Raw genomic sequence first — 24,609 nt, 5'->3', positions numbered from 1 at the left:
GGGTACCTGTATCTGGGGACCCCAGCTGATCTCTGTGGGTCAGCCTCCAGCCGCCTTTTTTCTAGGCTTTTGCTGCTCACTGTGTAACTTGAGTTTCTGCTGAGATGAAGCTCAGCTCCCCAGTTGCCTTTGGTAGAGATGGGCACAAGTTTCGGGCATCCCTGTAGAATGACTCTTGACATCTGAAATCTCTTTTTGCCCACCTCTCTTTACATTTTCCCACCTAGATTATTTTTCCTTAGAATGAATGAACAAATGCAACTCCACGCTCGTTTCCCCCTCATTTCCTTGTTCTTTTGAAGTCTCTTTCTGAGATAGCTTTAATTAGCAAGCTTCAAACTAAACGCCTGGGCCAAACATTAGGGCCGGAAGCTGCTGAATTGTTAAGGGTTGGGTGAGGACTGAAGGAGAACATGGAGTGAGTGGAGAAGGCTTCTCATGCTGGGAAGTCTGGCTGAGCTTCAAGAGGGGGGTGCCATTGGTGTTGTGGCCAAGTTCCAAATGTTGGCCTGAGGCCAGTGCTCAAAGAAAAGGGCCCCTCAAGGCAGCCTAAATGGCTCCCTGTGGGAAGTGACCTCCCAGCCCTTCTCCAGAAGATGCTCCTAGGGTTTCCCTAGGATCTCTAAAGCGGTCAAGTCATTTCCCCAGTGACTCCTTTCAATCACACTTATATTCTTTCTCTCCCAGCCACTCCCATAGTTCAAGCTTTGGCTGCAGCCAGAATTCAGAGGCAGGCAGAAGGATTCCAGTGCTGGAGAGGTGGGTGGGGTGAGAAAGGCCTCATGTTGTGTGTGTTGGGGAGGAAGAGGCTGACCCTGGGATGTATGCTCCAAGGCCCTGCTGCCAGATGAGGTGGAGAGAGAAGTTAACGCTGCAGTGAGTTCTGGAAGTGTTTGCTTGTAAACTAAAGGCAGCAGTTAGAAAATGTCTAATCTGGGGAAGCTGAAAAACAGGGATCCTACATGGAGGTAAAAAAGGTTGTTAGAGGGGGAAGGGGCTGGAGAAAGTCCCAGGTTCCACTCAGATAAGGGCTGAAGATTTTGCTGGGCTTGGACATTTATCAATTTTTAAAATTATTTTGAAATAGTTATAGACTCAGAGGAAGTTGCAAAATAGTACATAAAGTCCTATGTACCCTTCGCCCAGCTTCCCTCGGTGGTGACATTTCATAGAACTGTAGCACAATATCAAAACCAAGAAGCTGACATATGTACACCGTTAACTAGCTTACAGGCCTTATTCTGTTTTTATCAGTGCTCTACATGAATTCATGTGTGTGTAAATGTGTACGTGTGTGTGTAGTTCTGTGCAATTTTATCCTGTGTATCGATTTGAGTAACTATCACCGAAATCAAAATACAGATTTCTTCATCACAACAGAACCTCCCATGCTGTCTTTTTTATTTATTTGGTATTTATTTATCTACTTATTTATAAGTGTTTATTTTTGAAAGAGAGAGAGTGCACGAGAGGGGTTAAGAGCAGGGGGAGGTGATAGAGGATCTGAAGTTGGCTCTATGCTGACAGCAGAGAGCTCAATGTGGGGTCCAAATTCACAAACTGTGAGATCATGACCTGAGCCGAAGTGGGATGCTTAAACCAACTGAGTCACCCAGGTGCCCCTCTTTATTTAAAGTATAACTAACATACAATGTTATAATAGTTTCAGGTATAATGTGCTATCTTTTTATATTCATCTCTTCCCATCCATGTCCCCTGGCAATCACTAACCTATTCTTCATCTTTATAGTTTTGGTTGGTTTTAACTTAATGAATTTCCAAACGTTTCACTCAAATACAAGAAACTCTCTGGCAGATTGTATATCTAAACACTGAGCTTCCTATATTCTCCAGATTCTTCTTGCTTCTTCATCCCCCCCCCCTTTACCTACAATTTCGTGCCTCACTCCAACAATCTGGACTCACTCCTCCTTTTCTTTAAAAAAATTTTTTTTAAAGGTTTCTTCATTTTTCAGAGACAAGAGGGTGACAAAGTGTGAGTGGGAGAGGGGCAGAGAGAGAGGGAGGCACAGAATCCGAAGCAGGCTCCAGGGTCTGAGCTGTCAGCACAGAGCCCGATGCAGGGCTAGAACTCATGGACTGGGAGATCATGACCTGAACTGAAGTTGGACGCTTAACCCTGACTGAGCCTCCCAGGCGCCCCTGGTCTCACTCCTCCTTTAGGGAAAATCTACATGTCTAAATTTACAAGGCTGGTTTAGGGCTCTTACATTTTCAACTGCCCTTCCTTGCCCCACTATTTATAGCCAGGCTAATTTTGGGCAGTCTCTCTCTCTCTTTTTCCTGCTCCTTCATCCTGTGGCGGGTGAGATGACTTCTCAAATATTTGGGCAGAGGAAGGAGGTCAGACGCAGATTCTTGGCATCTGATTTCAGCCTTGGGTTTAGCAAGAGCCAGTGGGGTGGACATGAAGGGAGGCAGAAGCTTCAGGTGCAGAGAGGAAGGTACTTGGGGATCTAAAGGCATTCTGACTCCCATTGAAGATCTGGGCTCAGAGTCAGGAGTCCAGGGTTCAATCCTGATTTTACTACTCTGCATTCAAACATCAGCTCTACTGTCTGGGGGCTCTGAGGTAGAAAAGGGATGGAGAAGGCAGATCTTGGGGATAATAAAAGTAGAATCCTGGTGCCGACTTGCTGGCAGAACACGTGTAGCCTCGATAGTACTCATTTAGAGGTGTGCTAGTCCCCTGGAGGGGATGTCCACAAGTGTAGTGTTGCAAAAACAGAGGGGCAAAATCTTCAAATGTACAGTAGCTTACCCCGGGCAAGGACTGTCTCAGGGCCAGCAGAGCGAGAGCTTACCTTTTTGTTTGTTTTTTAAAAGTATAATCTTGGACAAAGAAGTAAGAGAGACAAGGGAGCATGGGAAAAATAGGTAGGACGCATTGGGGCTTGTAAGAAAGGGAAGAAGAGAAAATTTTTTCCCCAGAGATTTCATTTTTAAGTGATTTCTCCACCCAGAGTGGGGCTCGAACTTACAACCCTGAGATCAAGAGTGAAATGCTCTATGGACTGAGCCAGCCAGGTGCCCCATGAGAAGAGAAAATCTTTTTTTAATACATATTTTTTAACGTCTGAGAGACAGAGAGCCAATGGGGGAGGGGCAAAGAGAGAAGGAGACACAGAATCCAAAGCAGGCTCCAGGCTCTGAGCTGTCAGCACAGAGCCTGACGCGGGGCTCAAACCCATGAAGAACTGTGAGATCGCGACCTGAGCTGAAGTCAGCTTAACCCACTGAGCCGCCCAGGAGCCCCTGAGAAGAGAAAAATCTTAAGAGTATGACAGAGCTTCAGAGGCAGAGACAACATTAGAGATACTGAAAAGTTGTTGAAAAAGGGTTCCAAATGACACAGGCAAGAAGAGGGACAAAAAGAGTTTGAGATGAGACAAAATCAGATAGTGAGAGAGAGAAAGGAAAGATGGACAGGTAGAGATACACAAGACCAACACCCAATGAGAAGGGGAGGTGGGAACAAGCTAGGTTCCAGTTGTGCCAAATTATTTCCTATCTCTCCTCCTGGCTCCATTTCTGGATTGGAGTTATAAATAGCAGAGGGTTGGAAAATGTCCCCCCTCCCTTTGCTTCTGTCTCAGCCCTGGGGGAAAGGAAGAGGAAAAGGGACAGGCTTGCCATTCCCTGTGGAGATCCTTGCGAAGCCCCACCCAGATCCTGCCTGGACCAGCTTGGAAGCCTGCCCTCTCCAATGAAGACATCCTTTCCATCCCTCTGTCTCTTGGGTCCAGTCTTTTTCATCTTTTCCCTTCTTTGACCCCCACTCCCTTTTTGCTGCTTAATTTCCTCTTCCTGTATCAGCCTCAGTAATTTTCTTTCCTCCATTCCATTCCTTGTGGGTGTTTCTGTTTTTGTGTTTATTTTATTATTATTATTTTTAATTTTTAGTAATCTCTATGCCCAAGGTGGGGCTCAAACTCAGACTGGGAGATCAAGAGTCTCATGCTGTATGGACAGAGTCAGCCAGGCGCCCCCATTCTTTATTAATCAAACTTTTGTCCTTCTTTCTCCGTCTGTTTTCTCTGTTTTCTTTCTACCTGCCTCTTTTGCTCTCCTCTCCAAGCCTGCTGAGTTTCTCTCTCCTCTTGCTTCTGTCTTTTCCTCAGTCTCCCTGAATGCTGACGTCGTGGCCAGCGTAGCCGTTGTCACTGCCGGCGGTTTCTGGCGGGTGGGATGGCATGGGGCGTGAAGTGGTGTGATTCAAAATGCAGCGAGACGCTCTACTTGACCTTGGAGAGAAGGGAGCACCAAAGGACCACACAGGACCCTCCCCTTTCATTTCTCTGCCTGCATCTCTCTTAGACTGCGTCATGCACTTCTCATCTCTTACCCCCCTTTCTCTTTTTCGATCCCTTTCTATCCGTACTTCTCTCTCCCTCCTCATTCCCAGGCGCCGCCCCCACCACTCGCGAGCTTGGCCTGGAGCGGGGGGAAGGGCAGGAGCGCGCAGGCGGGGGCGGTGCCGAAGCTGGGGTGGGGATCCCACAGAGCCAGGCCCTCTCCTACCCGGAGTCGCTGGCCCGGGCATCCCTTTGCGACGCAGCGAAGCCTCCACCTGCCGCGGGAGCGAGGGGCGGGGTCGAGGGCGGGGCCCGGGTGCGGGGCGGCGCCCCTGGGAGCGGAGGCGGGAGCCCCAGCTCACCCTTGGGCTGCGGCCGCTGCAGTTGTCCTAGCGGGTGCTGGGGCGGCGGAGCGGCGGGAGAGGGGGGCAAGGCGAGAGATTGCGAGACCCCTGAAAGATCTGCGAGACTCGAGACCAGAGACCTGCCGTGGGAGACCTGGAGCTTGGGGCGCAAGCGAGTTTTCTTGCGCTCGTGGGAAGCGCGCGCAAGGTTCGCCGCATGGCGGGGACTACGAGCCGTGGTCCTCGGGGCCCCCCCGGGATTTGTTACCTTCTTGGCTCCCTGCTGGCCGGACTGCTCTGCCCCGGGGCTGTCGCCTTCAATCTGGACGTGATGGGCGCCCTGCGCAAGGAGGGCGACCCGGGTAGCTTCTTCGGCTTCTCTGTGGCTCTGCACCGGCAGCTGCATCCCCGACCCCAGAGCTGGTGAGTCACCACACCCGCCCAGAATCCCCGTGCCCGAGCCACAGATTTCCCCCAACCCCCACGACGATTCAGGCTGTCCACAGATACCCCACACTTCCACCTTGCCTCCTCAGTCTGGGGCCTGGAGGCGTACCCTCAGGCTCCGAGACCCGGGGTCTTGCTTTGGGGATGAGTTGGAGAGAGGGGTTCTTGTCTTGGCAGGGAACTGTCTCCTTTTGTTCCCCCCAACTTGCATCCTTGCTCCAGTCCCAGGACTGTGACTCCCCTTCTTCAGAGAGCTGCATTCCCCCAGGAAGAAGGACTTGTCTCTGCTTAGGGTAGGAGAGGGAAAGGACAGAGAGGCTGAAGACACCCCGGGAGGGATGGAGGGTAGACTCCAGACGTAAGTTCCAGTGAGAACATTGCCGTGGGATGGAATGAAGAGAGCAGGACCCTGGGGTCAGGGGAGACCTGCCACTTATTTCTGTGGCTCAACAAAAGAGAAGGTTGAGAGGACGTGGGAGGGTATGGCAACCTGTACAACCTGTACTGGGTGGTTTGATGATGGAGCAGAAAACAGAGCATCCAAAAGTTGTAGCCGCAGCAGCGGCAGTGACAGAGATCCAGGAAGGATGCTGGCCAGGCTGATGCTCCCCTTCCTTCTCCTCAGGAAATTTCCAGGTCTAGGAATCTCAGCAGTAGGGGAGAGCAGGGAGGAGTCAAGGGCAGAGGACAATTCTGGTTATTTCCTATTCAGTTCAGGACTCATGGGATTTGGACACATACGTGTGGGGCCTATGCCTGTCATGCTTCCTATCCTATTGGCTCCAGCTACATGTATGATTTTAAAAAGAGAGACAAAGGGAAGAAAGCTTCCCACCCCCTCCTGCCAGGGGGCCTTTCTTTCCTAGGCCAGCGCCTAAGCCACACTAAGTGTCCATTACTGGGATCAATGCCGTCCGCTGGGATTGTCTTCTCCCCGATACTATTTGCTTGGGGGCACAGGGTAGGGACAGGAGCTCATTTCTCTTTCCCCTCTTGGGAAGGAGGGACTAGCTCTAATCTTCTTCCATTATCCCTGTCATCAGGGAGCGTGGTCAGTGGTCCCCCACGCTTTGGGAGAGATAGAAAGCAACTGACTTCATCTCTTCTTCAGCCTTCTATCAGCGTCTTACCTCATCTTGTCTCTCTCCCTCCCTTCTTCCCCCATCCACCAGAGTTCCAGGACTGGAGGCCTTTTTAGGACATGCTGAACTCTCTGAGCTATTTCCAGGCAAATTCTAGGTTATTTTTAATAGCTTGGTCTCTTGTCATTTCCCCCTCCTCTCTGAAGGTGGCCCCTGACGCTGTCTCCCAGAGCCAAACTGGGGGCATTCCCAGAGGAGCCTGACTGCCTAACCTTGCTGTGGTTCCAGCAAGGGGTGCTCTGCTGCCTGGTGGCACGTGAGAGACCAGGTCCCTTGCTCAGTCTCTAGCTTTTGAGTTGCAGTTGGCCATCACCAGCACCCACTGATTGAAAGGCCTCACCTGTCGTGATGCCTTTTCAGTCTTGCCCCTGGATGAGACTTTGAAGTCTAACCTTCTTTGCTCTGTGGTTTCAGCCTCATTTATATCTTTCAGCTATAAAACGGAGTTAAACAGTAGGACGACCAGATAGAGTCATTGTGGGGATTAAGAGTTCTTCGTATATATAAAACCCTTAGAATAGCGCGAGGCCCACAGGGAGTGCTATGAAAGTGTTAGTACTGTTATTCCTGTATCATGATCCACGGAGCCAGAGAATAGCTTTAGGGCCTTACTGCAAACCTGGATCCAAAGGCTTGGCCAGATCACCCTGGTTGAGTCAGCCCTTAGGCCGAGCGCCCTCCCCAGAGGGCCACCCAGTTTGAGAGAGTCAGAGAGGACAGGCCTTGGGTCGGAGCCCTGGAGTGTGTGCACCGTTGAGAGGTGCGGTGGTAGTGGGCTATACTCCTTTGCTTTCACGTGGCCAGGCTCCCGGGGAATCCCTCCACCCCCAGCTGCCAAGGTGTTCTTGCTTTTGTTCGCAGTGGGTACAGTTGTGGCTGCTGTTCTGTCCAGAGACCTGGGGTGTCTGGGGACCGTGGGGTGAAGCCAGAAGAGTGTGTGGCTGGGGCAGAGGTGAAGGGACTAGAGAGGCTGTGTGCGGGAACTCTTGTCCTAGGTTGGGTGGGCTGGTCTGTTCTCCACTGAGGGTGCGGCTGGCCGTATGTATGCACACAAGCTTCTTTCCTCCATATGGACCTCTTCCCCCCACCCTCCTCCCTACTTAGACCTCTAGGGGAGATGTGAACACTGAACATACCAGCTGAGGCACTGGGTGTCTCTCTGAGTCTACACAGTGTATGGGTTCAACAAAGGCATCCAGATGCCTCCTATGGGGCAGGCACAGAGATGAGTAAGATAGCCCCGGTCCTCCAGTAGATGGCCATCTCTGAGTTTGGCGATGAGGCAGGGTGGGGGTGGGTACTGTGGACTTGTCAGAAGGCTGGCCATGTTGTTTCCTTTTCTGCGCAGGGTACCCTTCTCTCCCCTCCCTCCAGTTCTTTCTCTGGAATGGTCTTCAGTATTCTGGAGATGGTTCATCATTGGCTATGGTGGAAAAGGCATGGGCTTTGGAGTTAGGCAGATGTGGATATGAATTCCAGCATCCTACTTAATGTATGTGAGTGAGTTTCCTCATCTGAAAGACGAGAAAAGAACCCTCACATAGGATTGCTGTAACGCTTAAAAGAGAGAACGCATGTAACTTGCCCAACCTGATGTTTGCAGCCTAGGTAGAGAGTGACAAATGTTCGTTCCCTGTATCCCTGCCATCTAGCCTAGGGCCTGGCCCATAGTAGGTGCCGAAGAAATACTACTTCCTTGTCTCACCAGTGCCTGACCCAAGGCTTGGCAGATGCTAAGTTCTCAGTACATGGCTCTTGATGAACGCCGAATGCATGCTGTCTTTTTTGCCACTCCCTGCCCCCTCCGTGCTCTGGACACTGGCTCTGACGCAGGATGACAGCTGCTAAGAGACTAGAGCTGTGGGAAGGTAGTGTGGCTCTGTGCCCTCTCCTCCCCCCTCGGGACTGGCACAGTGCCCCATAGATGCCTGTCTGCAGTATTGCCCGACACCACTTTGGGCCTCATCCCCAGCAAGGGAGATGGAGGAAGAGTGTAGGAGAGAGGCCTTGAGGTTTCCCTGCTTCCACTTTTGAGTCTCTCCTTCTGTGAAGAGAGATCCCTGTAGTCAGCTGGGTGCCAGTCACCTCACCTTACCCTTCCTTCACTCCTGGCCTGGGGTTCAGCCCCAGGGGACCCAGGCAGCCTTCATTCCCAGCACAGGCCTCCCCTGGGGAAAAAGGCTTGGCTGTGATCATGGAAAATTGTCCTGCCAAGAAAGTTGTAGCTGGGAAAGTGTCTGAGGGGGAGGTAGGAGAGGACAGGGTGGGGGCAGGGAGAGTGGGAGGAATGGGGAAAACCCTGGATGTGGGGAGGAGAAGGAACAAGGGGGAAGGGGATTCAGGATAGGAGCAGAAAATGGGGGCAGGATGGGAGACAGATGAGGAACTTGTCCCTACCTCCATGCCAGTGGGAGTGACTGATGGAATCTGGGGCTGGCAGGGTTGCTGGGGGTGGGGAGGGGTCTTCAGTGGGTTCCAGATGAAGGATGGGGGGACAGGCCCATATCTAGCCTCTTGCTTGGCCCCTGAAGTGGGACCCGGGGCCACCTCGTGGTGCCAGTTTGGGCCCCTGTTACTTTTGCTGTCAGCATTCTTGGCATTTCTGGGAGGGTTCCAACTGGACTGGGTTTGGGGAGGAGGGTAGAGCTTGGGGATGTGGCCAGGAAGTGAGTAGGGAAGGGCCTGGTCAGGAACAGGTGCTGGGAACAGGCGGTTCTTTCAAATGAGCAGCACTGGCAAGGCTGCTTTGTTTGGTGCATGCGCACATGCGTGTATCTACAGTGCACATGGCCCCTCATCCAGATAGTATGTGAGTGTGTAATGTGATGATTGCATCACCAAGTGTAATAATTTGCCCTCGCCAGACTCGGGGAAACTGACTTCTGGCCCTATTCCTTAGTTCTTCACACTCAACGTGGTTCTGAGGGGTCGGGCCTGGGCAGCCCTGGTGGGGCCCAGCACTCTGTCTCTAACGCCTGCTCCTGTCCCATCGTGCAGGCTGCTGGTGGGGGCTCCGCAGGCACTGGCTCTGCCTGGGCAGCAGGCGAATCGCACCGGGGGCCTCTTCGCTTGTCCCCTGAGCCTGGAAGAGACTGACTGCTACAGAGTTGACATCGACCGTGGAGGTGTGGGCCTCGTAGGGGTAGGGAGGGGGTGCAGTGCATGCAGGGGAGGAGAGGACTTGGCCTCCTCTTCCCTCTCCTCATTCCCAGTGTTGTGCCTCCAGCTGATGTGCAGAAAGAGAGCAAGGAGAACCAGTGGTTGGGAGTCAGTGTTCGGAGCCAGGGGCCTGGGGGCAAGATTGTCGTGAGTACCACTCCTTGTGACTGTATGCAAGGGTGGGGTGTGTGAGTGTGTATATGGTGTGTGCAGGTGCACAGGTGTGTTTATAGAACACAGGTTGGCGTGTGGTATGATGGCCTGATTTCCAGGACCTCAGGGAGGTAGCAAAAAGGTATAAGACATAGCCCCTCTCCTTATTTTTATTTTATTTTATTTTTATTTTTAGAGAGTGAGCGAGCGTGAGCAGGGGGAGGGGCAGAGGGAGAGAGAGAGAATCTTAAGTAGGCCAACTCAGGGCTCAATCCCACGACCCTGGGATCATGATTTGAGCCAAAATCAAGAGTTGGATGCTCAACTGACTGAGCCACCCAGGCACCCCTGGTCCCTGTCCTTATGATTTAAAGCCATCTAACCATCCATCCATCTATCCATTTGTCACACTCCTACTGAGGCTTTTCAACATCGGGTGTTGTGCTAGCTACTGAGAGAGGAAAGGTAGTGACAAGGAAAAGCCTGGTCCATGGCACAGAGAGCCTACTGCCTAGTTATAGAGATGCTCATTCTCTCTTTTTCTGTGTGTGTTTCTCTCTGTATCATCACTGACATGCAGAAACACAAGTTATAATATGAGTCGCTGTGGGGCAGAATGTGGTTAACGTTAAGTGAGCGGGACGGTCCCCACCGTGTGAAAAATCCAAAGGAGAGTGGAGAGAAAAGACTCCTGCAGGTGGTGGAGATTTCAGGCAGCCTTTCAAGAATAAACAATGTGTCAGGAGTGGAGAGGGGAGGAAGTTTTTCACGGACAAAGTGGTGGCACTTAAAAAATTGCAGAAACAGGACCAGCTTGGCGTGTTGGGGACAGGGCCACACAGCAGGGTCAGGAGGCAGGATGCCGTGTGCTGGCTTAGTGGTACCTGCGGTGTCCGGGCAGAATGTGGAATAAGGCTTCTTCCCGCCGGGACAAGCGAGTGGATGTGGGGGGATAGTTATATATCTATTGCCCAACACTGGGCTGGGTGGCGGTGCTCACGTGATGTGTGTGTCTGTGTGCGTGAGTATGTGCTCACGAAACCGTGCCCACCAAACGTCTGCATGTGGGCCGCGTGGCTCTAGGGGGTCACTGGCCCGCACAGTGGGATGACCCCGCATCCCTTCCTCCCACAGACCTGTGCACACCGGTACGAGGCACGGCAGCGAGTAGACCAGATCCTGGAGACCAGGGATGTGATCGGTCGCTGTTTTGTGCTAAGCCAAGACCTGGCCGTCCGCGATGAGTTGGATGGTGGGGAGTGGAAGTTCTGTGAGGGGCGCCCCCAAGGGCACGAACAGTTTGGGTTCTGCCAGCAGGGCACAGCTGCCGCCTTCTCCCCTGACAGCCACTACCTCCTCTTTGGGGCCCCGGGAACCTATAACTGGAAGGGTGAGTCACTCCTTGGGGAGGGGAGAAGGGAACCGAAATGTCCTCTTACCTCAGAGATGGGAGTGGGGGCAGCACATGGCTGAGCATGCCACACATTCACCGCCACGTAGCCCTGGGCACTGGCACACCTTCCACTCCCATCATGCCTGCACACACACGAGTGGGGGTGTCGCGTCTCCTTCGAATGGCCGAGTGTTCTTCACCACGCTGGCATGACCCCCACGTGCACAGCTGCGCCCGCTCGCTCCCCAACCTCATCATCCCCATTCCTGTTGTCCGCATGTTGCCGCTGGCCGAGGTGACACTCGGTGAGTGGGACAGCAAGCCTGTGGGGCCAGGAAGCTTGGGCTGGGGAAGGGGTGGAGACAGGGCTGCATGGGAGACCGGGGGCTTCCCTGTGTGCCCGACGGGCATCTGGCCTGAGAGGTGCTCCTGGCTCCCTGCCCCGGAGCACTAACGGGTCTGTCCTTGCAGGCACCGCCAGGGTGGAGCTCTGTGCACAGGGCTCAGCGGACCTGGCGCACCTGGACGACGGGCCCTACGAGGCGGGGGGTGAGAAGGAGCAGGACCCCCGCCTCATCCCGGTCCCTGCCAACAGCTACTTTGGTAGGGACCCCACCCTGGCCCAGAGCTGCTCTAACCCTCTGCTCCTCTCTCTTGTTCTCCCTCTCCATGCTCCCATCCTTCTGTCTCTGTCTTTGTCTCTGGCTTTCACCTGTCTCTCTTTGTCTTTCCATCTCTGATTCTTCTCTCTCTGGTCTCTCTGTCTCATATTCTTTCTCCACCTCTTCCTCTTGTATCTCCTTCTCGCCTTCACGTCTGGCTCTGTCTCCCCACTCTGTGGCCCCTCCTCTCGATGTCCCTTCCCCGGTGTCTCCCCCCCCCCGCCCCCCCGCAGGGTTGCTCTTTGTGACCAACATTGATAGCTCAGACCCTGACCAGCTGGTGTATAAAACTTTGGACCCCGCTGACCGGCTCCCAGGACCAGCCGGAGACTTGGCCCTGAATAGCTACTTAGGTTTGTAAGCTCCCCTGGGCCCTGGGGGCTTGGCCCGGCCTCCCCTCCTCTCCTGCCCTGCCCTCACCAACATATACCTGGGGAAATCCATGTTGGGCCCACATTTCAGAGAAGAGCTGGGCCCAGTGACCAGGCCTGAGAAGATGCCCCCAGGGGGATGGCCTAGGGGGCTGTGAACGGGGGTCTCCATGGAGGAAGAACCAGGTGGGCTGAGACTGTACTGGGAAAGAAGGAGGGTGGAGCTTTAGTGGGACTTTCTCTGAAGGATGGGCTGCGGGCACATGCCAGAGAAAGGCCTAGCCTTGTTGATAAGTCCCTCTCCTTGTCTCATCTGCATCCCTCTGCAGAGGGGGAGGAAACGAGGCCTGGGAGATGTTTGGGTGAACCAAGTTCTTTCCCACTCCCCCTTGGCGCCCCGCTGCCTTTCTTCTCCCTGCCGGCATATTGGGAGTAGGGGCCAAGAAGGTGCATTGGATGGAACTGGGGCCTTCTGGGTGTGCAGAGGGAAGACGTTCCTTCTTGCATGGTGCCCTGCCCAGCTCCTGCCCAGCTGGCTCGCCTTCCTAGTCATTGCCTTTCTCTTTCCTCCCCAGTCCCCAAGGCTGACCTCATCGCACTTCTTGTGCCAAACTCCAGCCTGTGGGTGTGGGAGGGCTTCCAAGGTTCTGGAGGGGCAGGCAGAGCAGTCCGGTGGCTGTGGTGCTGATAACTTGGAGGGCACCTCTACCTTTTGGCTCCAGACTTGTGAGGAGGGGGCAAAGTGGGGGGAGCTTGGACACACCCTGGTCCAAGTCTTTCGGGGGTGCTCACTGGTAAGCCGCCCCACCCAGGTTTCTCCATCGACTCGGGGAAGGGTCTGGTGCGTGCAGAGGAGCTGAGCTTTGTGGCAGGGGCCCCCCGTGCCAACCATAAGGGTGCTGTGGTCATTCTGCGCAAAGACAGCGCCAGTCGCCTGGTGCCCGAAGTTATGCTGTCTGGGGAGCGCCTGACCTCCGGCTTTGGCTACTCGCTGGCTGTGGCCGATCTGAACAATGATGGGTAAGAGTGGGCACAGGGGAGTGCAGCCGGGGGGCGGGGGTGGTGGGGAGGCTGGGTCTAGGAGGCCTTAGGGGCCTCTGGCATCTGTCTGGCATCTCCCCTGGCTGGGGAGGGAGCCACACTGACTGTTTCCCTCTCTCCATAGCTGGTCAGACCTGGTAGTGGGTGCCCCCTACTTCTTTGAGCGCCAAGAAGAGCTGGGGGGTGCCGTGTATGTGTACATGAACCAGGGGGGTCACTGGGCTGGGGTCTCCCCTCTCCGGCTCTGTGGCTCTCCTGACTCCATGTTCGGGATCAGCCTGGCTGTCTTAGGGGACCTCAACCAAGATGGCTTTGCAGGTGTGATTGGGAACTGGAAAGCCTCGGGGGAGGGAGGGGGCAGGAGCAGGGATGGGGAAGTGCCTCAGAGGTCAAGGGGGAGGCCTTCTGAGGGCTCTGGGAGAGAAGCAACCTGGGCTTACATCTGAGCTTTACCATTTTACCAGCTTCGTGATATTGGGCAAGTAACCTTTCTGATAGTCATATCTGCAGAGAGTAGCTAAGTGGCTTAAAGATGATGTGTGTAAGGTGCCTGGGACTTAGTAGCCTCTCAATAAAATAGAAAATATATTATATGGAACTGAGTGACTGAGGGAAAGTTGGGGCCTGGACCCCACCTTCCTGCCCTGCCCCAGTTTGATTCCCTTTCTCCCACACCCACAGATATCGCTGTGGGGGCCCCCTTTGATGGGGATGGGAAAGTCTTTATCTACCATGGGAGCAGCCTGGGGGTTGTCATCAAACCTTCCCAGGTGAGGGGGGTCGTTGGGATGACGTGTGGGGGTCATGGGTATGGGGGAACTAAGGGGGCACAACAGCAGAGGGCAGGGGGCGGGCTGGGGGAGCTGATGGTCTTGTCCTGTAGGTGCTGGAGGGTGAGGCCGTGGGCATAAAGAGCTTCGGCTACTCGCTGTCGGGTGGCCTGGATGTGGATGGGAATCATTACCCAGACCTACTGGTTGGCTCCCTAGCTGACACTGCTGTGCTCTTCAGGTGAGCAGCCCCCCTTCTCTGCCTTTGCCCCTCCTTCCTTGGGGCCAGTTCGTCTCTTTCCCTGCCTCCTCATCTCATGTTTCTTGTGCTTTTGACTCCCCATTCCTCAGGGCCAGACCCGTCCTTCACGTATCCCATGAGGTCTTCATTGCTCCCCGAGCCATTGACCTAGAACAGCCTAACTGTGCTGCTGGCCACTCAGTCTGGTGAGGTGGGATCCAAGGGGAGGCAGGGAGACTTCAGTGTCCCTTTCCCCCCTTTCTTCCTCTGCCCAGTGTGGGGCTGGGGGCTGCGGCTGGGAGAGGAGTGAGGCCTTGGCCCATCGGTCATGCCTGGCTCAGGAGCTACCTTTGCCCCCACAGTGTGGACCTGCGGGTCTGTTTCAGCTACATTGCAACCCCCAGCAGCTACAGCCCTATTGTGGGTGAGTGAGGTTCCCCTCCCATTTCCCACCCCTTTGGGTTTCTGGGTGGGTCACTCTGAGGTGGAGAGAAAGGCATCGCAGAGATAGGGTCGGAATAGAGCAGTTCCCCAGCTCACTGGCTCCCCTCCTCTCCCCACACGCCATAGCCCTGGACTATGTGTTAGATGGGGACACAGACCGAAGGCTCCGGGGCCAGGTCCCCCGTGTGACCTTCCTGAGCCGTGGCCCTGATGACCCCAAGCACCAGGCCTCAGGCACCGTGTGGCTGAAGCACCAGCATGACCGAGTCTGTGGAGACACCATGTTCCAGCTACAGGTGGACACCGACCCCTTGGCCTCCGAGAGTCATTGTCATTGCATGATCTTTTTTTGTTGACTCCTTTTAGCTTCTTCCCAAACATGCTTACACCTCATTTTTCCATCTCAACTTTTGGGAAGCCTCCCTTAGAGGCTGACCTCCTCCTTGCCTGTTGCCTACTTGTGTCTTCTGCCTTCTATGTCCAGAGTATATGTTCTGTCCTCTCTGGAGATGGCAGAGTATTCCTTGTCACACATGGTCCTCAAAGCCCTGGATGCTGGGCTCCTCCCTTTTCCATCCCAGTCGCTTTCCCTCCCCTTTGCCCTGGTCTCCACCTTTCTCCTTCATTTCCCCAGTCTTCTCACCAGGTTTCAGAATCTCTCTTAGATTTGGTTGGGGCCTGAGGATTGTATCCTTGTCCATCTTTCCCCTTCACAGGAGAATGTCAAAGACAAGCTTCGGGCCATTGTGGTGACCCTCTCCTACAGTCTCCAGACCCCACGGCTCCGGCGACAGGCTCCTGGCCAGGGGCTGCCCCCAGTGGCTCCCATCCTCAATGCCCACCAGCCCAGCACCCAGCGGGCAGAGGTGAGCCATGGGTTTGCTTTAGCTCAGGAGAAGGGGCTTGGAGAAGCCGTGATCATTGTCCCTCCCAGTGACATGCATTCGTAGCTTACAACGCTCTTTTATGTGCTACCCCAGCAGTTCCTCATATCTCAAGGTGCTGTGACAAGTAGACCCTTGGATGGAAAATGGTCCAAGTGATCATGTGTTCCTAGTCAGAGGGGACACTGCTCCTCCTTCCCATGCATTCATTCAGGGCCCTGGGCTGATAGGGATCTGCCATCTTCAGATGTGGCCTCCAAGCTCCTTGGGTGGCTTTCATCCCTGTCACCTGGAAGGGGGAACATGAAGCTCCCTGTATGGCTTTCCTGGCTAGTTCGGAAGTGATGCTCTTCACTTCCCTTCATGTTCTAAGTCTGAAACTCAGTTACATAGAAGGGAGGCTAGGGAAATGTGGCCTTGCTGTGGACTTACCCACTGGCCTCTACCTCGGCCTCATCACATGCTTGTTTTACTGAAAAGGACATAGCACAGGGTGGTTTAGTGACCAGCTCAGTATCACACAGCTAGTAAGCAGCAGACCTGAGATCTGAACCCAGGTTGCTTAATCATGTGATACTTTACCGCACTGTATGTCTTAGTGACACATTTGTCCCCTGCCTCACACCTATGAGTGAGTCTCTCCTCATATCTCTCCTTAGATCCACTTCCTGAAGCAAGGCTGTGGTGAAGACAAGATCTGTCAGAGCAATCTGCAGCTGGTCCATGCTCGCTTCTGTGCTCGGGTTGGCGACACGGAGTTCCAGCCTCTGCCCATGTGAGAAGGAGCGAGGGATCAGGCAGGGCAGGAAGGCGAGAATTCAAGGGAGAGAAGGAAGCTTCCTCAGGAGGGCCAGGCTGAGGCTGGGGAGGACCTGTGATAATTCAGACGATGAGGGTCAGTGATGGGCCATAGGGGCTGTCCTGGCAAAGAATAGCAAACCTTCACAATATATGATAATATATGTATATGAATGTATGTGATAGTACACATTTTACATACAGCTCAGTGTTTAGTCTTTGCAACCCAGTGAGGTAGGAATTATTATTAGTCCCTTTATAGATAGAGAAGGAGGCCTAGAGAGGTTAAGTCACTCGCCCCAGCTGGGTATGTAAGGGAGCTCAGACCAGAAGGGAGGTCTCCTGACTCCTAGTCTGATTCTCTGGAGTGTGGGAAGACCTGAGGTTTGGGCTGGTGTGGAGGGCAGTGTGAGGGAGCTGGTGGAAGGAGAGACTCGGGGCCGAGGCAGACAGCAGGCACTGGGCGGGGAGGAGGCAGGAGTGGGAGAGGCAGAGGGAGGTGTTCAGATTTAAAGTGAATGTGATCTGACCTCCAGGGATACAGATGGGACAACAGCCCTGTTTGCCCTGAGTGGGCAGCCAGTCATTGGCCTGGAGCTGACGGTCACCAACCTGCCCTCGGATCCAGCCCACCCCCAGGCTGATGGGGATGATGCTCATGAAGCCCAGCTTCTGGTCACCCTCCCCACCTCTCTGCACTACTCAGGAGTCCGAGCCCTGGACCCTGCGGTGAGGACCTGCATCAGGGTGGGGTGGGGTCTCGAGGGCTCCAATAAACCAAACTGACCTCTCCTTCTCTCCCCCCTGCAGGAGAAGCCGCTCTGCCTGTCCAATGAGAATGCCTCCCACGTCGAGTGTGAGCTGGGGAACCCCATGAAGAGAGGTGCCCAGGTGGGCATGTCAGCCTTTATCTCTGTCGGAGTGCCTGTCTAAGCCCAGACCCCTTCTCCCGCCCCTGGCCTTCCCTGACCCTATTCTCTCTCCACTCTTGGCCTAGGTCACCTTCTACCTCATCCTTAGCACCTCAGGGATCACTATTGAGACCACAGAGCTGGAAGTAGAGCTTCTGTTGGCCACGTAAGCCTGGTGGGGCCAGGGTGTGGTGAGGGTGGGGGCAGCTTGGTTGTCCACCTGGATGGGGCTCTGCTGTCTTCATCTGAGCCCTTGGGGTGGTACCTGTGCCCCCTGCCCATGCCTGCTCCTGCCCATATACCAGGATCAGTGAGCAGGAGCCTCATCCGGTCTCTGTCCGAGCACGTGTCTTCATTGAGCTACCGCTGTCCATCACGGGGTAAGCTCCGTCCAGATGGGCACATCCGCTGGAGGGGAGGGCATTGCTACTCCCAAGCCCTGACCTGGGCTCTGCCCACTGATCCTCCAAGCAACCAGGCCCCAGGCTTCCTCAGACCCCATTTTGACCCTTCTGTACCAGGGTGGCCATTCCCCAGCAGCTCTTCTTCTCTGGTGTGGTACGGGGCGAGAGCGCCATGCAGTCTGAGCGAGATATAGGCAGCAAGGTCAAGTATGAGGTCACGGTGAGTGTCCTGGGAAAGCCTGTCCTTTTTTGGCACCTAGAGAGGCTGACACATGTCTCACGGGCTGTGGTTCTTCTACCCTATGGCAACATGATGGTCCAGCAAGTTCAGGGCCTCCCCTTGCTCCTGGACCTTGGTTGTGGGCAGGTGTTTGTGCTGGGGCCTCAGTTGATCATTTCCTCGTCATTTTTGGACATCTCACCTGCTGGTCTGGGTAGGCCATTAGGGTTCAGGGGAGCTTTTCTGCCAGGGTCCTTAGCTGGGGGATGGGGACAGTGGGGGAGGGCTGGTGTCTCTCCTTAGAACTCTGCCCTTGCTCAGCTGGGGCCTCTCCACCCTTGCAGTGACATGTCCAGGTCTTCCTGGTTTTGGGGTGAAAATTTGGCAGCAAATGGTGCCTGGTGGGGTCTAGGATCCTGAATCTTTGTTGAAGCTCTGCTTTTTGAGGCCTTCCCCTAGCCCTTGTCTCCTCTATCTCTGCAGATTTGGCCTGCTCAGAAACCAAGCTCCTACCCTTCACACTCATTTGTGCCCACAGGTCTCCAACCAAGGCCAGTCGCTTAACACCTTGGGCTCTGCCTTCCTCAACATCATGTGGCCCCATGAGATTGCCAACGGGAAGTGGCTGCTGTACCCCATGCGGGTGGAGCTGGAGGGCGGGCGAGGGCCTGGGCAGAAGGGGCTCTGTTCCCCGAGGCCCAACATCCTCCAACTGGTGAGGCTTAGGCAGGGTGGTCAGGGCCACTGAAACTGGGTGGTGGGGGGTTAGACTTTGGGGAGGATGTCGTGGGGCTGGGAGGCTGGGGGAGGCAGGAGGAAGGCAGTGGGGGAGGAGAGGCCATCTCGGGACTGCCGCTGGGAGGGATGCTCACTGCCCTCACTCCCTGCATCCAGGACGTGGACAGCAGGGATAGGAGGCGACGGGAGCTGGAGCAGCCAGAGCCGCAGGAGCGTCCGGAGCAGCCAGAGCCCAGCACATCCTGGTGGCCGGTGTCCTCTGCCGAGAAGAAGAGAAACATCACCCTGGTGAGGGCAGGGCAAGCATGAGTCGGGTCGGAATGAAGGGCTGGGGTGTTGGAGCTGTGATAGGGGACGTTGGGGGACGTGGAGCTTTAGAGGGGTGGGTGTCCGGGAGGCTGGCCTGTTGAAAGGTGTGATGGCCAGACACTTGGACAGAGTTGACAAGACAGTTTATGTCACAACTGTGAAGCAGCTGCTGATATTACAGGTCCCCTTATGGCCGCCAAGTACTCACTCCAGAGCAGGGCACTTGACCTACAGCCAGTTAGCCGCACAATCAATTCCTTGTTTTACATCGTTTTGCTCTTTAAGTGGATGTATTGAGCCGATGAGCACATGCTCTGTGCTCGAGCCTTGTAGGATGGTGCTGGCAGCGAGAGTGTGGAGACTGTGCAGTGTGCAGTGCGGAGACTGAGAGTGTGGAGAGTGTGCAGACTGAGGGGTGGTGGTGGTATATGGCCTGGTTGCAAGGAGGTGAATCCCAGCTATGGAAGGGTGGGCAGTAGAAGGAGTCAAAGAGACCATGTGCAAGGGAATGTTAAACAGTTGGGTCAGCTCTGGTGTCATCTGCTTGGGAGGGAGCTCCACTGTTACACCCCGTCTCTTGTGGGGGCCCTCAGCCTCCCCTCTCCCCCAGAGCATGCCAGGAGCATGGCAGGAGGCAAGATGAAGGCACATGGGGGTAGTACAAATTTGCATAATAGCAGGCTCCCTGTTACATGTGCTTTCCTGCCTTTTCCATGTGACCGATTTCCCAGAAAGGCCTCCCTTTCTAATAAGAACTTTGAAATTTATTCTTTTGCCTAAAATTGCTTTTAATATTTTTTAATGTTTTGTTTATTTCTGAGAGAGAGAGAGAGAGAGAGAGATAGCATGAGCAGGGGAGGGTCAGAGAGAGAGGGAGATGCAGAAATCTGAAGCAGGCTCCAGGCTCTGAGCTAGCTGTCAGCACAGAGCCCGATGCGGGGCTTGAACCCACGGACTGTGAGATCATGACCTGAGCTGAAGTCAGACAACTCAACCGACTGAGCCACCTAGGCACCCCTAAAATTGCTTTTAGAGAGGGGTGCCTGGGTGGCTCAGTTGATTAAATGTCATTGGTTTCAGCTCAGGTCATGATCTTACGATTCATGGGTTCGAGCCCCACATGAGGCCTCCTTGGGATTCTTTATTTCTCTTTCTTTTTCTCTGCCCTTCTCTCTCTCTGTCTCTGTCTCTCTCAATCTCCCTCTTCCCTCTTTCAAAATAAAGAAATAAACTACAAAAAAAACCCCTTAAAATTGCTTTTAGACAAATTGACCAAGGATTCTTGAATTGCTCAAAAGTGGCAAAGTAAAAGACCATTCAAAGAATTCGAACGCCCTCAAAGCCATTATCCTGTATATGAAGTGTGGTGAATGTAACACAGATTTTAGGCAACTGGATCATCAGGTGGGATTGGACCAAATCAGGTCAGACCTGAAAGGAGCAGGGCTTAAGTCGCCTGTTCCCCCAGTAGCTCGTTCTTTGGGTTTGGGCTTCGCGTAGGCGTGTGGCTTTGCCCACCACGGACCTGGGTTCAAATATCTGTTCCACTACTTACCAGCTTTGCTAGCTGTGTGACTTGAGGCAGGTCACTTGGCCTTTTTTTTTTTTTTTTTTAAGATTTTATTTTTAAGTATCACATTAATCTCCATGCTCAATGTGAGGCTCGAACTCACAACCCTGGGATCAAGAATTGCATGCTCCACTGACTGAGCCAGCCAGGAGCCCTGCACCTGGCCTCTTTGAACTTTAATTTCCTAGTTTGGAAAATGGGGATGATAATAATATGCACCTTGCAGGACAGTTGTGAAGCTTTAATAAGTACCTTGCAGGCAAGAGGTGCTCAGTAAAGGGAGCCCCATTGTTATATAACATAAACATTCATTGGGGAAGCCACTCTCTATTGTCAAGTAAGAGACCCCCTCCCTGCTTTCTACGCATTTCAAGGCCAGATAGGCCAGATTTGGGGTGGGCTGCTCTTTTGGACCATGGGGTTAGTTTGGGAAGACTTCCTGGAGGAGGTGAGTTTGACGTCAGGTAAGGGAAATGGGAGAGTGAGGAACAAGGGGGTCCAAGGTGTGGGAGCTCATGGAGGGATGGAGTGAAGGCTCTGGGCAGACTCTATGTCTGTGTGACCACATATGTGAGGGTGTTGGGCCCTTCATAGGCTCAGAGCCCTGCCTGTCCTTGTCCCTAGGACTGTGTCCGGGGCACTGCCAACTGTGTGGTGTTCAGCTGCCCTCTGTATAGCTTTGACCGAGCTGCCGTGCTGCACGTCTGGGGCCGCCTCTGGAACAGTACCTTCTTGGAGGTAAGAGCCCTGTGGGGGTGCTGGGCTGGCGTCTTCTTCCCCAGCAGCCCCTCTGGGACTCACCACTACTTCTGCCTTCTCCCGAAATGCAGCATGCTCTTAACCCAAGACAGACAGAAATATCCTCTGTGTTGGGGATCATTCCATTTACAAAATCAGGAGCTGGGGGAGGGTGGGAAAGAGGGGGCATGGGGCAGTTAGGAGGAGGCTGTCCTTCCCTGCAGGAGTACTCAGCTGTGAAGTCCCTGGAAGTGATTGTCCGAGCAAACATCACTGTGAAGTCCTCTATCAAGAACTTGCTGCTCAGAGATGCCTCCACAGTGGTGAGCCGCAGGCCTGGGGAGGTTGGGGTAAGGAAGCTCTTCTTTCCCTTGTGCCAGCCCTTATTCCCTTAATCCCTCATTCCCCAGATCCCAGTGATGGTTTACCTGGACCCTGTGGCTGTGGTGGCAGAAGGAGTCCCCTGGTGGGTCATCCTCCTGGCCGTACTGGCCGGGCTGCTGGTGCTGGCGCTGCTGGTGCTGCTCATGTGGAAGGTGAGGCTCGGGGAGGTGGGGCCGGGGGGCTTCCCTGCCGGGCAGGTGGCCTTTCATGCTGTGGTTCTCCTTCCCACCCACGCTCTCATTTATTCAGCCAGTCTGCGCTCAACACTTGTCCGTCTCAGGGACTGTCAGGCTCTGGATGTTTCAGAGCGAAATCAGATGCAGATCTTGTCCTCAAGGATGTGATAGTCAGTCTAGTGGAAGAGATGAGCCTTGTAGTTGAGGACAAGGCAGAAGGCACTGCAGTGNTGTTTCAGAGCGAAATCAGATGCAGATCTTGTCCTCAAGGATGTGATAGTCAGTCTAGTGGAAGAGATGAGCCTTGTAGTTGAGGACAAGGCAGAAGGCACTAAGGCAAGGCACTGCAGTGGGGAGTTCAGAGGTGAGAGGTATTGAGAGCAGGTGGCTTAGAAGAAGGTGGGGTGGAGGATGAGGTGGGTGGGACCATGGGAGGCAAAGTCATGGAGGCAGGGAAGTGTGGCCGGATCTCACTGGAGCCTGGCGGATAGGGCCGGGAAGGAAACTGTGACACAGAAGGCACAACGGGTGGACACTTACCAGGACTGAGCTCAGAGCCTCCATGTACCAGGCTCTACCTGGAACTGGCTTCGTGCATAGTATAGACAGAGTCACATTTGTGTCTGGGGTTCCACGTAAAAGCACTCCCATGCACGTGTTAGTACACGGAATCACATCCACCACGAGTGGTCAGACCCTGAACCACATGCCACAACTGGGCTATGGGGAACCATGCATGTCCTTGGGGCCCCATGGAGGACTGGCTGCAGTCTTCCCTGGACCAGTTGCAGACCAAGCACATTGTTGGGCAAATGTGAGTTGTTAATGGACCGGGCCTCTGGATTAGCATCCAAACTGTTGGGAGCTTGGCTGGTCATAGGGGAGATCGATACTTTCATGAAATTGGCTCCCAGAATCCCTGTTCCCTGCTTTCAGGGAAGGGGGACAGAGCAGAGATAAGGGCCTCCGTCCTTCCTGAGTCTTCCCATCCACTACTCTTTTGCTCCCCTCCTCCCTTGACATCCCAGTGTGGCTTCTTCCATCGGAGCAGCCAGAGCTCATCTTTTCCCACCAACTATCACCGGGCCCGTCTGGCTGTGCAGCCCTCAGCTGTGGAAGCTGGGGGCCCAGGGACTGTGGGGTAATTGTGTGTGTGCATGTGTGTGCGTGTGTGCGTGCGTGTGCGTGGGTGTGTATGTGTGTAACTGTGAGTAGAGCCCCCAGCATTCAGGGGACCAGGAATGTGCAGGGTGAAGAACTAAGCTTGCATGAAGGTGGTGTGAATTCTAGGAACGGGAGGTTATCCTAAGGGTGAAATTATAAGGGTGAGTATACATAGCCCGAGGCATGCACAGAGGGGTGGGTGGGCTCACAGAGTATGAGCATGTGGGAGTGCAGGAAGGTGCATGCATGGCTTTTCTGTAGGCACGGGTGTGCAGAGACAAATGTGCAAGGACATGTGGTGCAGCTGGAGCATGTAGGCATCTCAGGCAGTCCTGAGTGTGAGTGTGCAAGGGGGCCCATTCCCACTCTGGTGCATAAGGGCCAGCATGTTCTTGATGTAGGAAAGGGCTAGGCCACCATAGTCATGGATGAGGGGCCCCTGCCCTGAGGAAGATGGTGTTTGAGTACACAGGCTGTGTGCATCTGAGGCTCCAGAGGAGTCATTCTGAGCAAGCAGGGGTCTAGGAAGCCATGTTTTGCCTCAGATTGCATTTATGTACTGGGGTGTGCTATTGGGTCTCTTAAAAAGCTTGGGTTGGGTCAGTGGTCCTGATGTTCCATCTGCAACTCCTTCTTCCAGGAGCCAAGGGAGATGACCTTGGTCCTGCACCCTTAGCCCCTCCTGGTCTTTCTCTTGCTGTGAGTGATGACCTGGGGACCCCACACTGATGGTCTCACCTGCAGGGATCGCACACTGCACTGGGTGCTGTCCAACACAGCCCCTTTCAGCTGCAGTTGGTACTTTCTGTCCCGGTGATGGTGGAGACAAGGCGCTGTGCTGTGCTGGGCATCTGCTCCAGGGACCTCAGCCCCGCACGCTCCTCACATTGGGCCTGCTGTCCTTACAGATGGGATTCTTCAAGCGGGCACGGTACCCTGAAGCCACCGTGCCCCAGTACCACGCGGTGAAGATCCCCCGGGAAGACCGACAGCAGTTCAAAGAGGAGAAGACGGGCACCATCCTGAGGAACAACTGGGGCAGCCCCCGGCGGGAGGGCCCCGATGCACACCCCATCCTGGCTGCTGATGGGCACCCTGAGCCAGGCTTGGAGGGGCATCCCGTGTCAGGCACCGCCTAGTTTCCTCCATCCCAGCCCGGCCTGTGGGTCCCCTCCACCCTTTTCCCAGACATGGCTCCTTGGGATGAAGAGGGTAGAGTGGGTTGCTGGAGTCCCATCAGGATGTGACAGGATCTGTTTCCTCAGGGGCATAGATGTCTCCCCCCTACAAGGAACACCTCCCAAAACTTCCCCTTAGAACACACTTCCCCTTAGAACACTGTGAGGTGAGGGCAGATCAGGAATGGGGTTGTGGGGTAGGGGGAGAAGGGCAGTGAGGTCCTGACGCAAAAGTGGGAGAAGGGACCCTAATCTCTCCCTCTCCCATTCACCCAGTTTAATAGGACCCCAAGGACCTGTCCCCTTGAAAGTGCCTTAAGCCCAGAGGGTTGGGGAGGAGGTTGTGTTGCTGACTCAGGGGTTCTTCTCTCCCTAGTTTCCCCTCCCCTCTGACCTTAGTTTGCTGCATCAATCTAGTGGATTTTATCTATTTATTAAACAATATTTGAGGACAAAACCTCTGGATTCTTTGCTGAGTCCTGCTCCCCCTTCTCCAGGGTCTCCAGGAGAAGACCGCTNCTGGTAGTGGGAGGGAGGGTTGGGGGGCCGGTGGGGGTGCATGTATCATGTCTTTTGTGACCAGTTCCTGGAGGCACGGGCATGTGTTCTTAGATGAAGAGGAGGGGGCGCTTTCCTATGGGAACAAGGGAAA

The 24,609-nt window shown here is 54.3% G+C and overlaps 1 protein-coding gene across 1 annotated transcript; it reads left to right on the top strand.

Annotated features, from left to right (window-relative positions):
* The first annotated feature begins 4,862 nt into the window (after nt 1–4,862).
* ITGA7 (integrin subunit alpha 7) lies at nt 4,863–24,414 on the top strand. Its single transcript, XM_077757451.1, has 25 exons — nt 4,863–5,083; nt 9,247–9,374; nt 9,476–9,555; nt 10,696–10,951; nt 11,850–11,969; nt 12,800–13,007; nt 13,153–13,346; nt 13,710–13,798; nt 13,912–14,039; nt 14,150–14,245; nt 14,402–14,463; nt 14,610–14,779; nt 15,200–15,349; nt 16,027–16,142; nt 16,702–16,894; nt 16,976–17,056; nt 17,163–17,242; nt 17,382–17,456; nt 17,598–17,700; nt 18,239–18,415; nt 18,595–18,726; nt 20,942–21,055; nt 21,280–21,378; nt 21,466–21,591; nt 23,688–24,414. Exons 1-25 carry the CDS (start codon nt 4,878–4,880, stop codon nt 23,916–23,918), a joined length of 3,414 nt encoding a protein of 1,137 aa, XP_077613577.1. The 5' UTR covers nt 4,863–4,877; the 3' UTR covers nt 23,919–24,414.
* Nucleotides 24,415–24,609: the final 195 nt, after the last annotated feature.

Source organism: Crocuta crocuta, unplaced genomic scaffold, assembly GCF_008692635.1.
Source record: "Crocuta crocuta isolate KB4526 unplaced genomic scaffold, BGI_CrCroc_1.0 scaffold549, whole genome shotgun sequence".
Classification (NCBI taxonomy): domain Eukaryota; kingdom Metazoa; phylum Chordata; class Mammalia; order Carnivora; family Hyaenidae; genus Crocuta; species Crocuta crocuta.
This window is presented reverse-complemented; position numbering and strand designations above follow the sequence as displayed.

Bases quoted from the DNA above. Each gene is read 5' to 3' on its own strand.
- ITGA7 (XM_077757451.1), top strand. From the start codon at position 4,878: ATGGCGGGGACTACGAGCCGTGGTCCTCGGGGCCCCCCCGGGATTTGT. The intron at 14,464-14,609 runs GTGAGTGAGGTT...CACACGCCATAG, and splicing joins CAGCTACAGCCCTATTGTGG to CCCTGGACTATGTGTTAGAT. The intron at 16,143-16,701 runs GTGAGAAGGAGC...TCTGACCTCCAG, and splicing joins GAGTTCCAGCCTCTGCCCAT to GGATACAGATGGGACAACAG.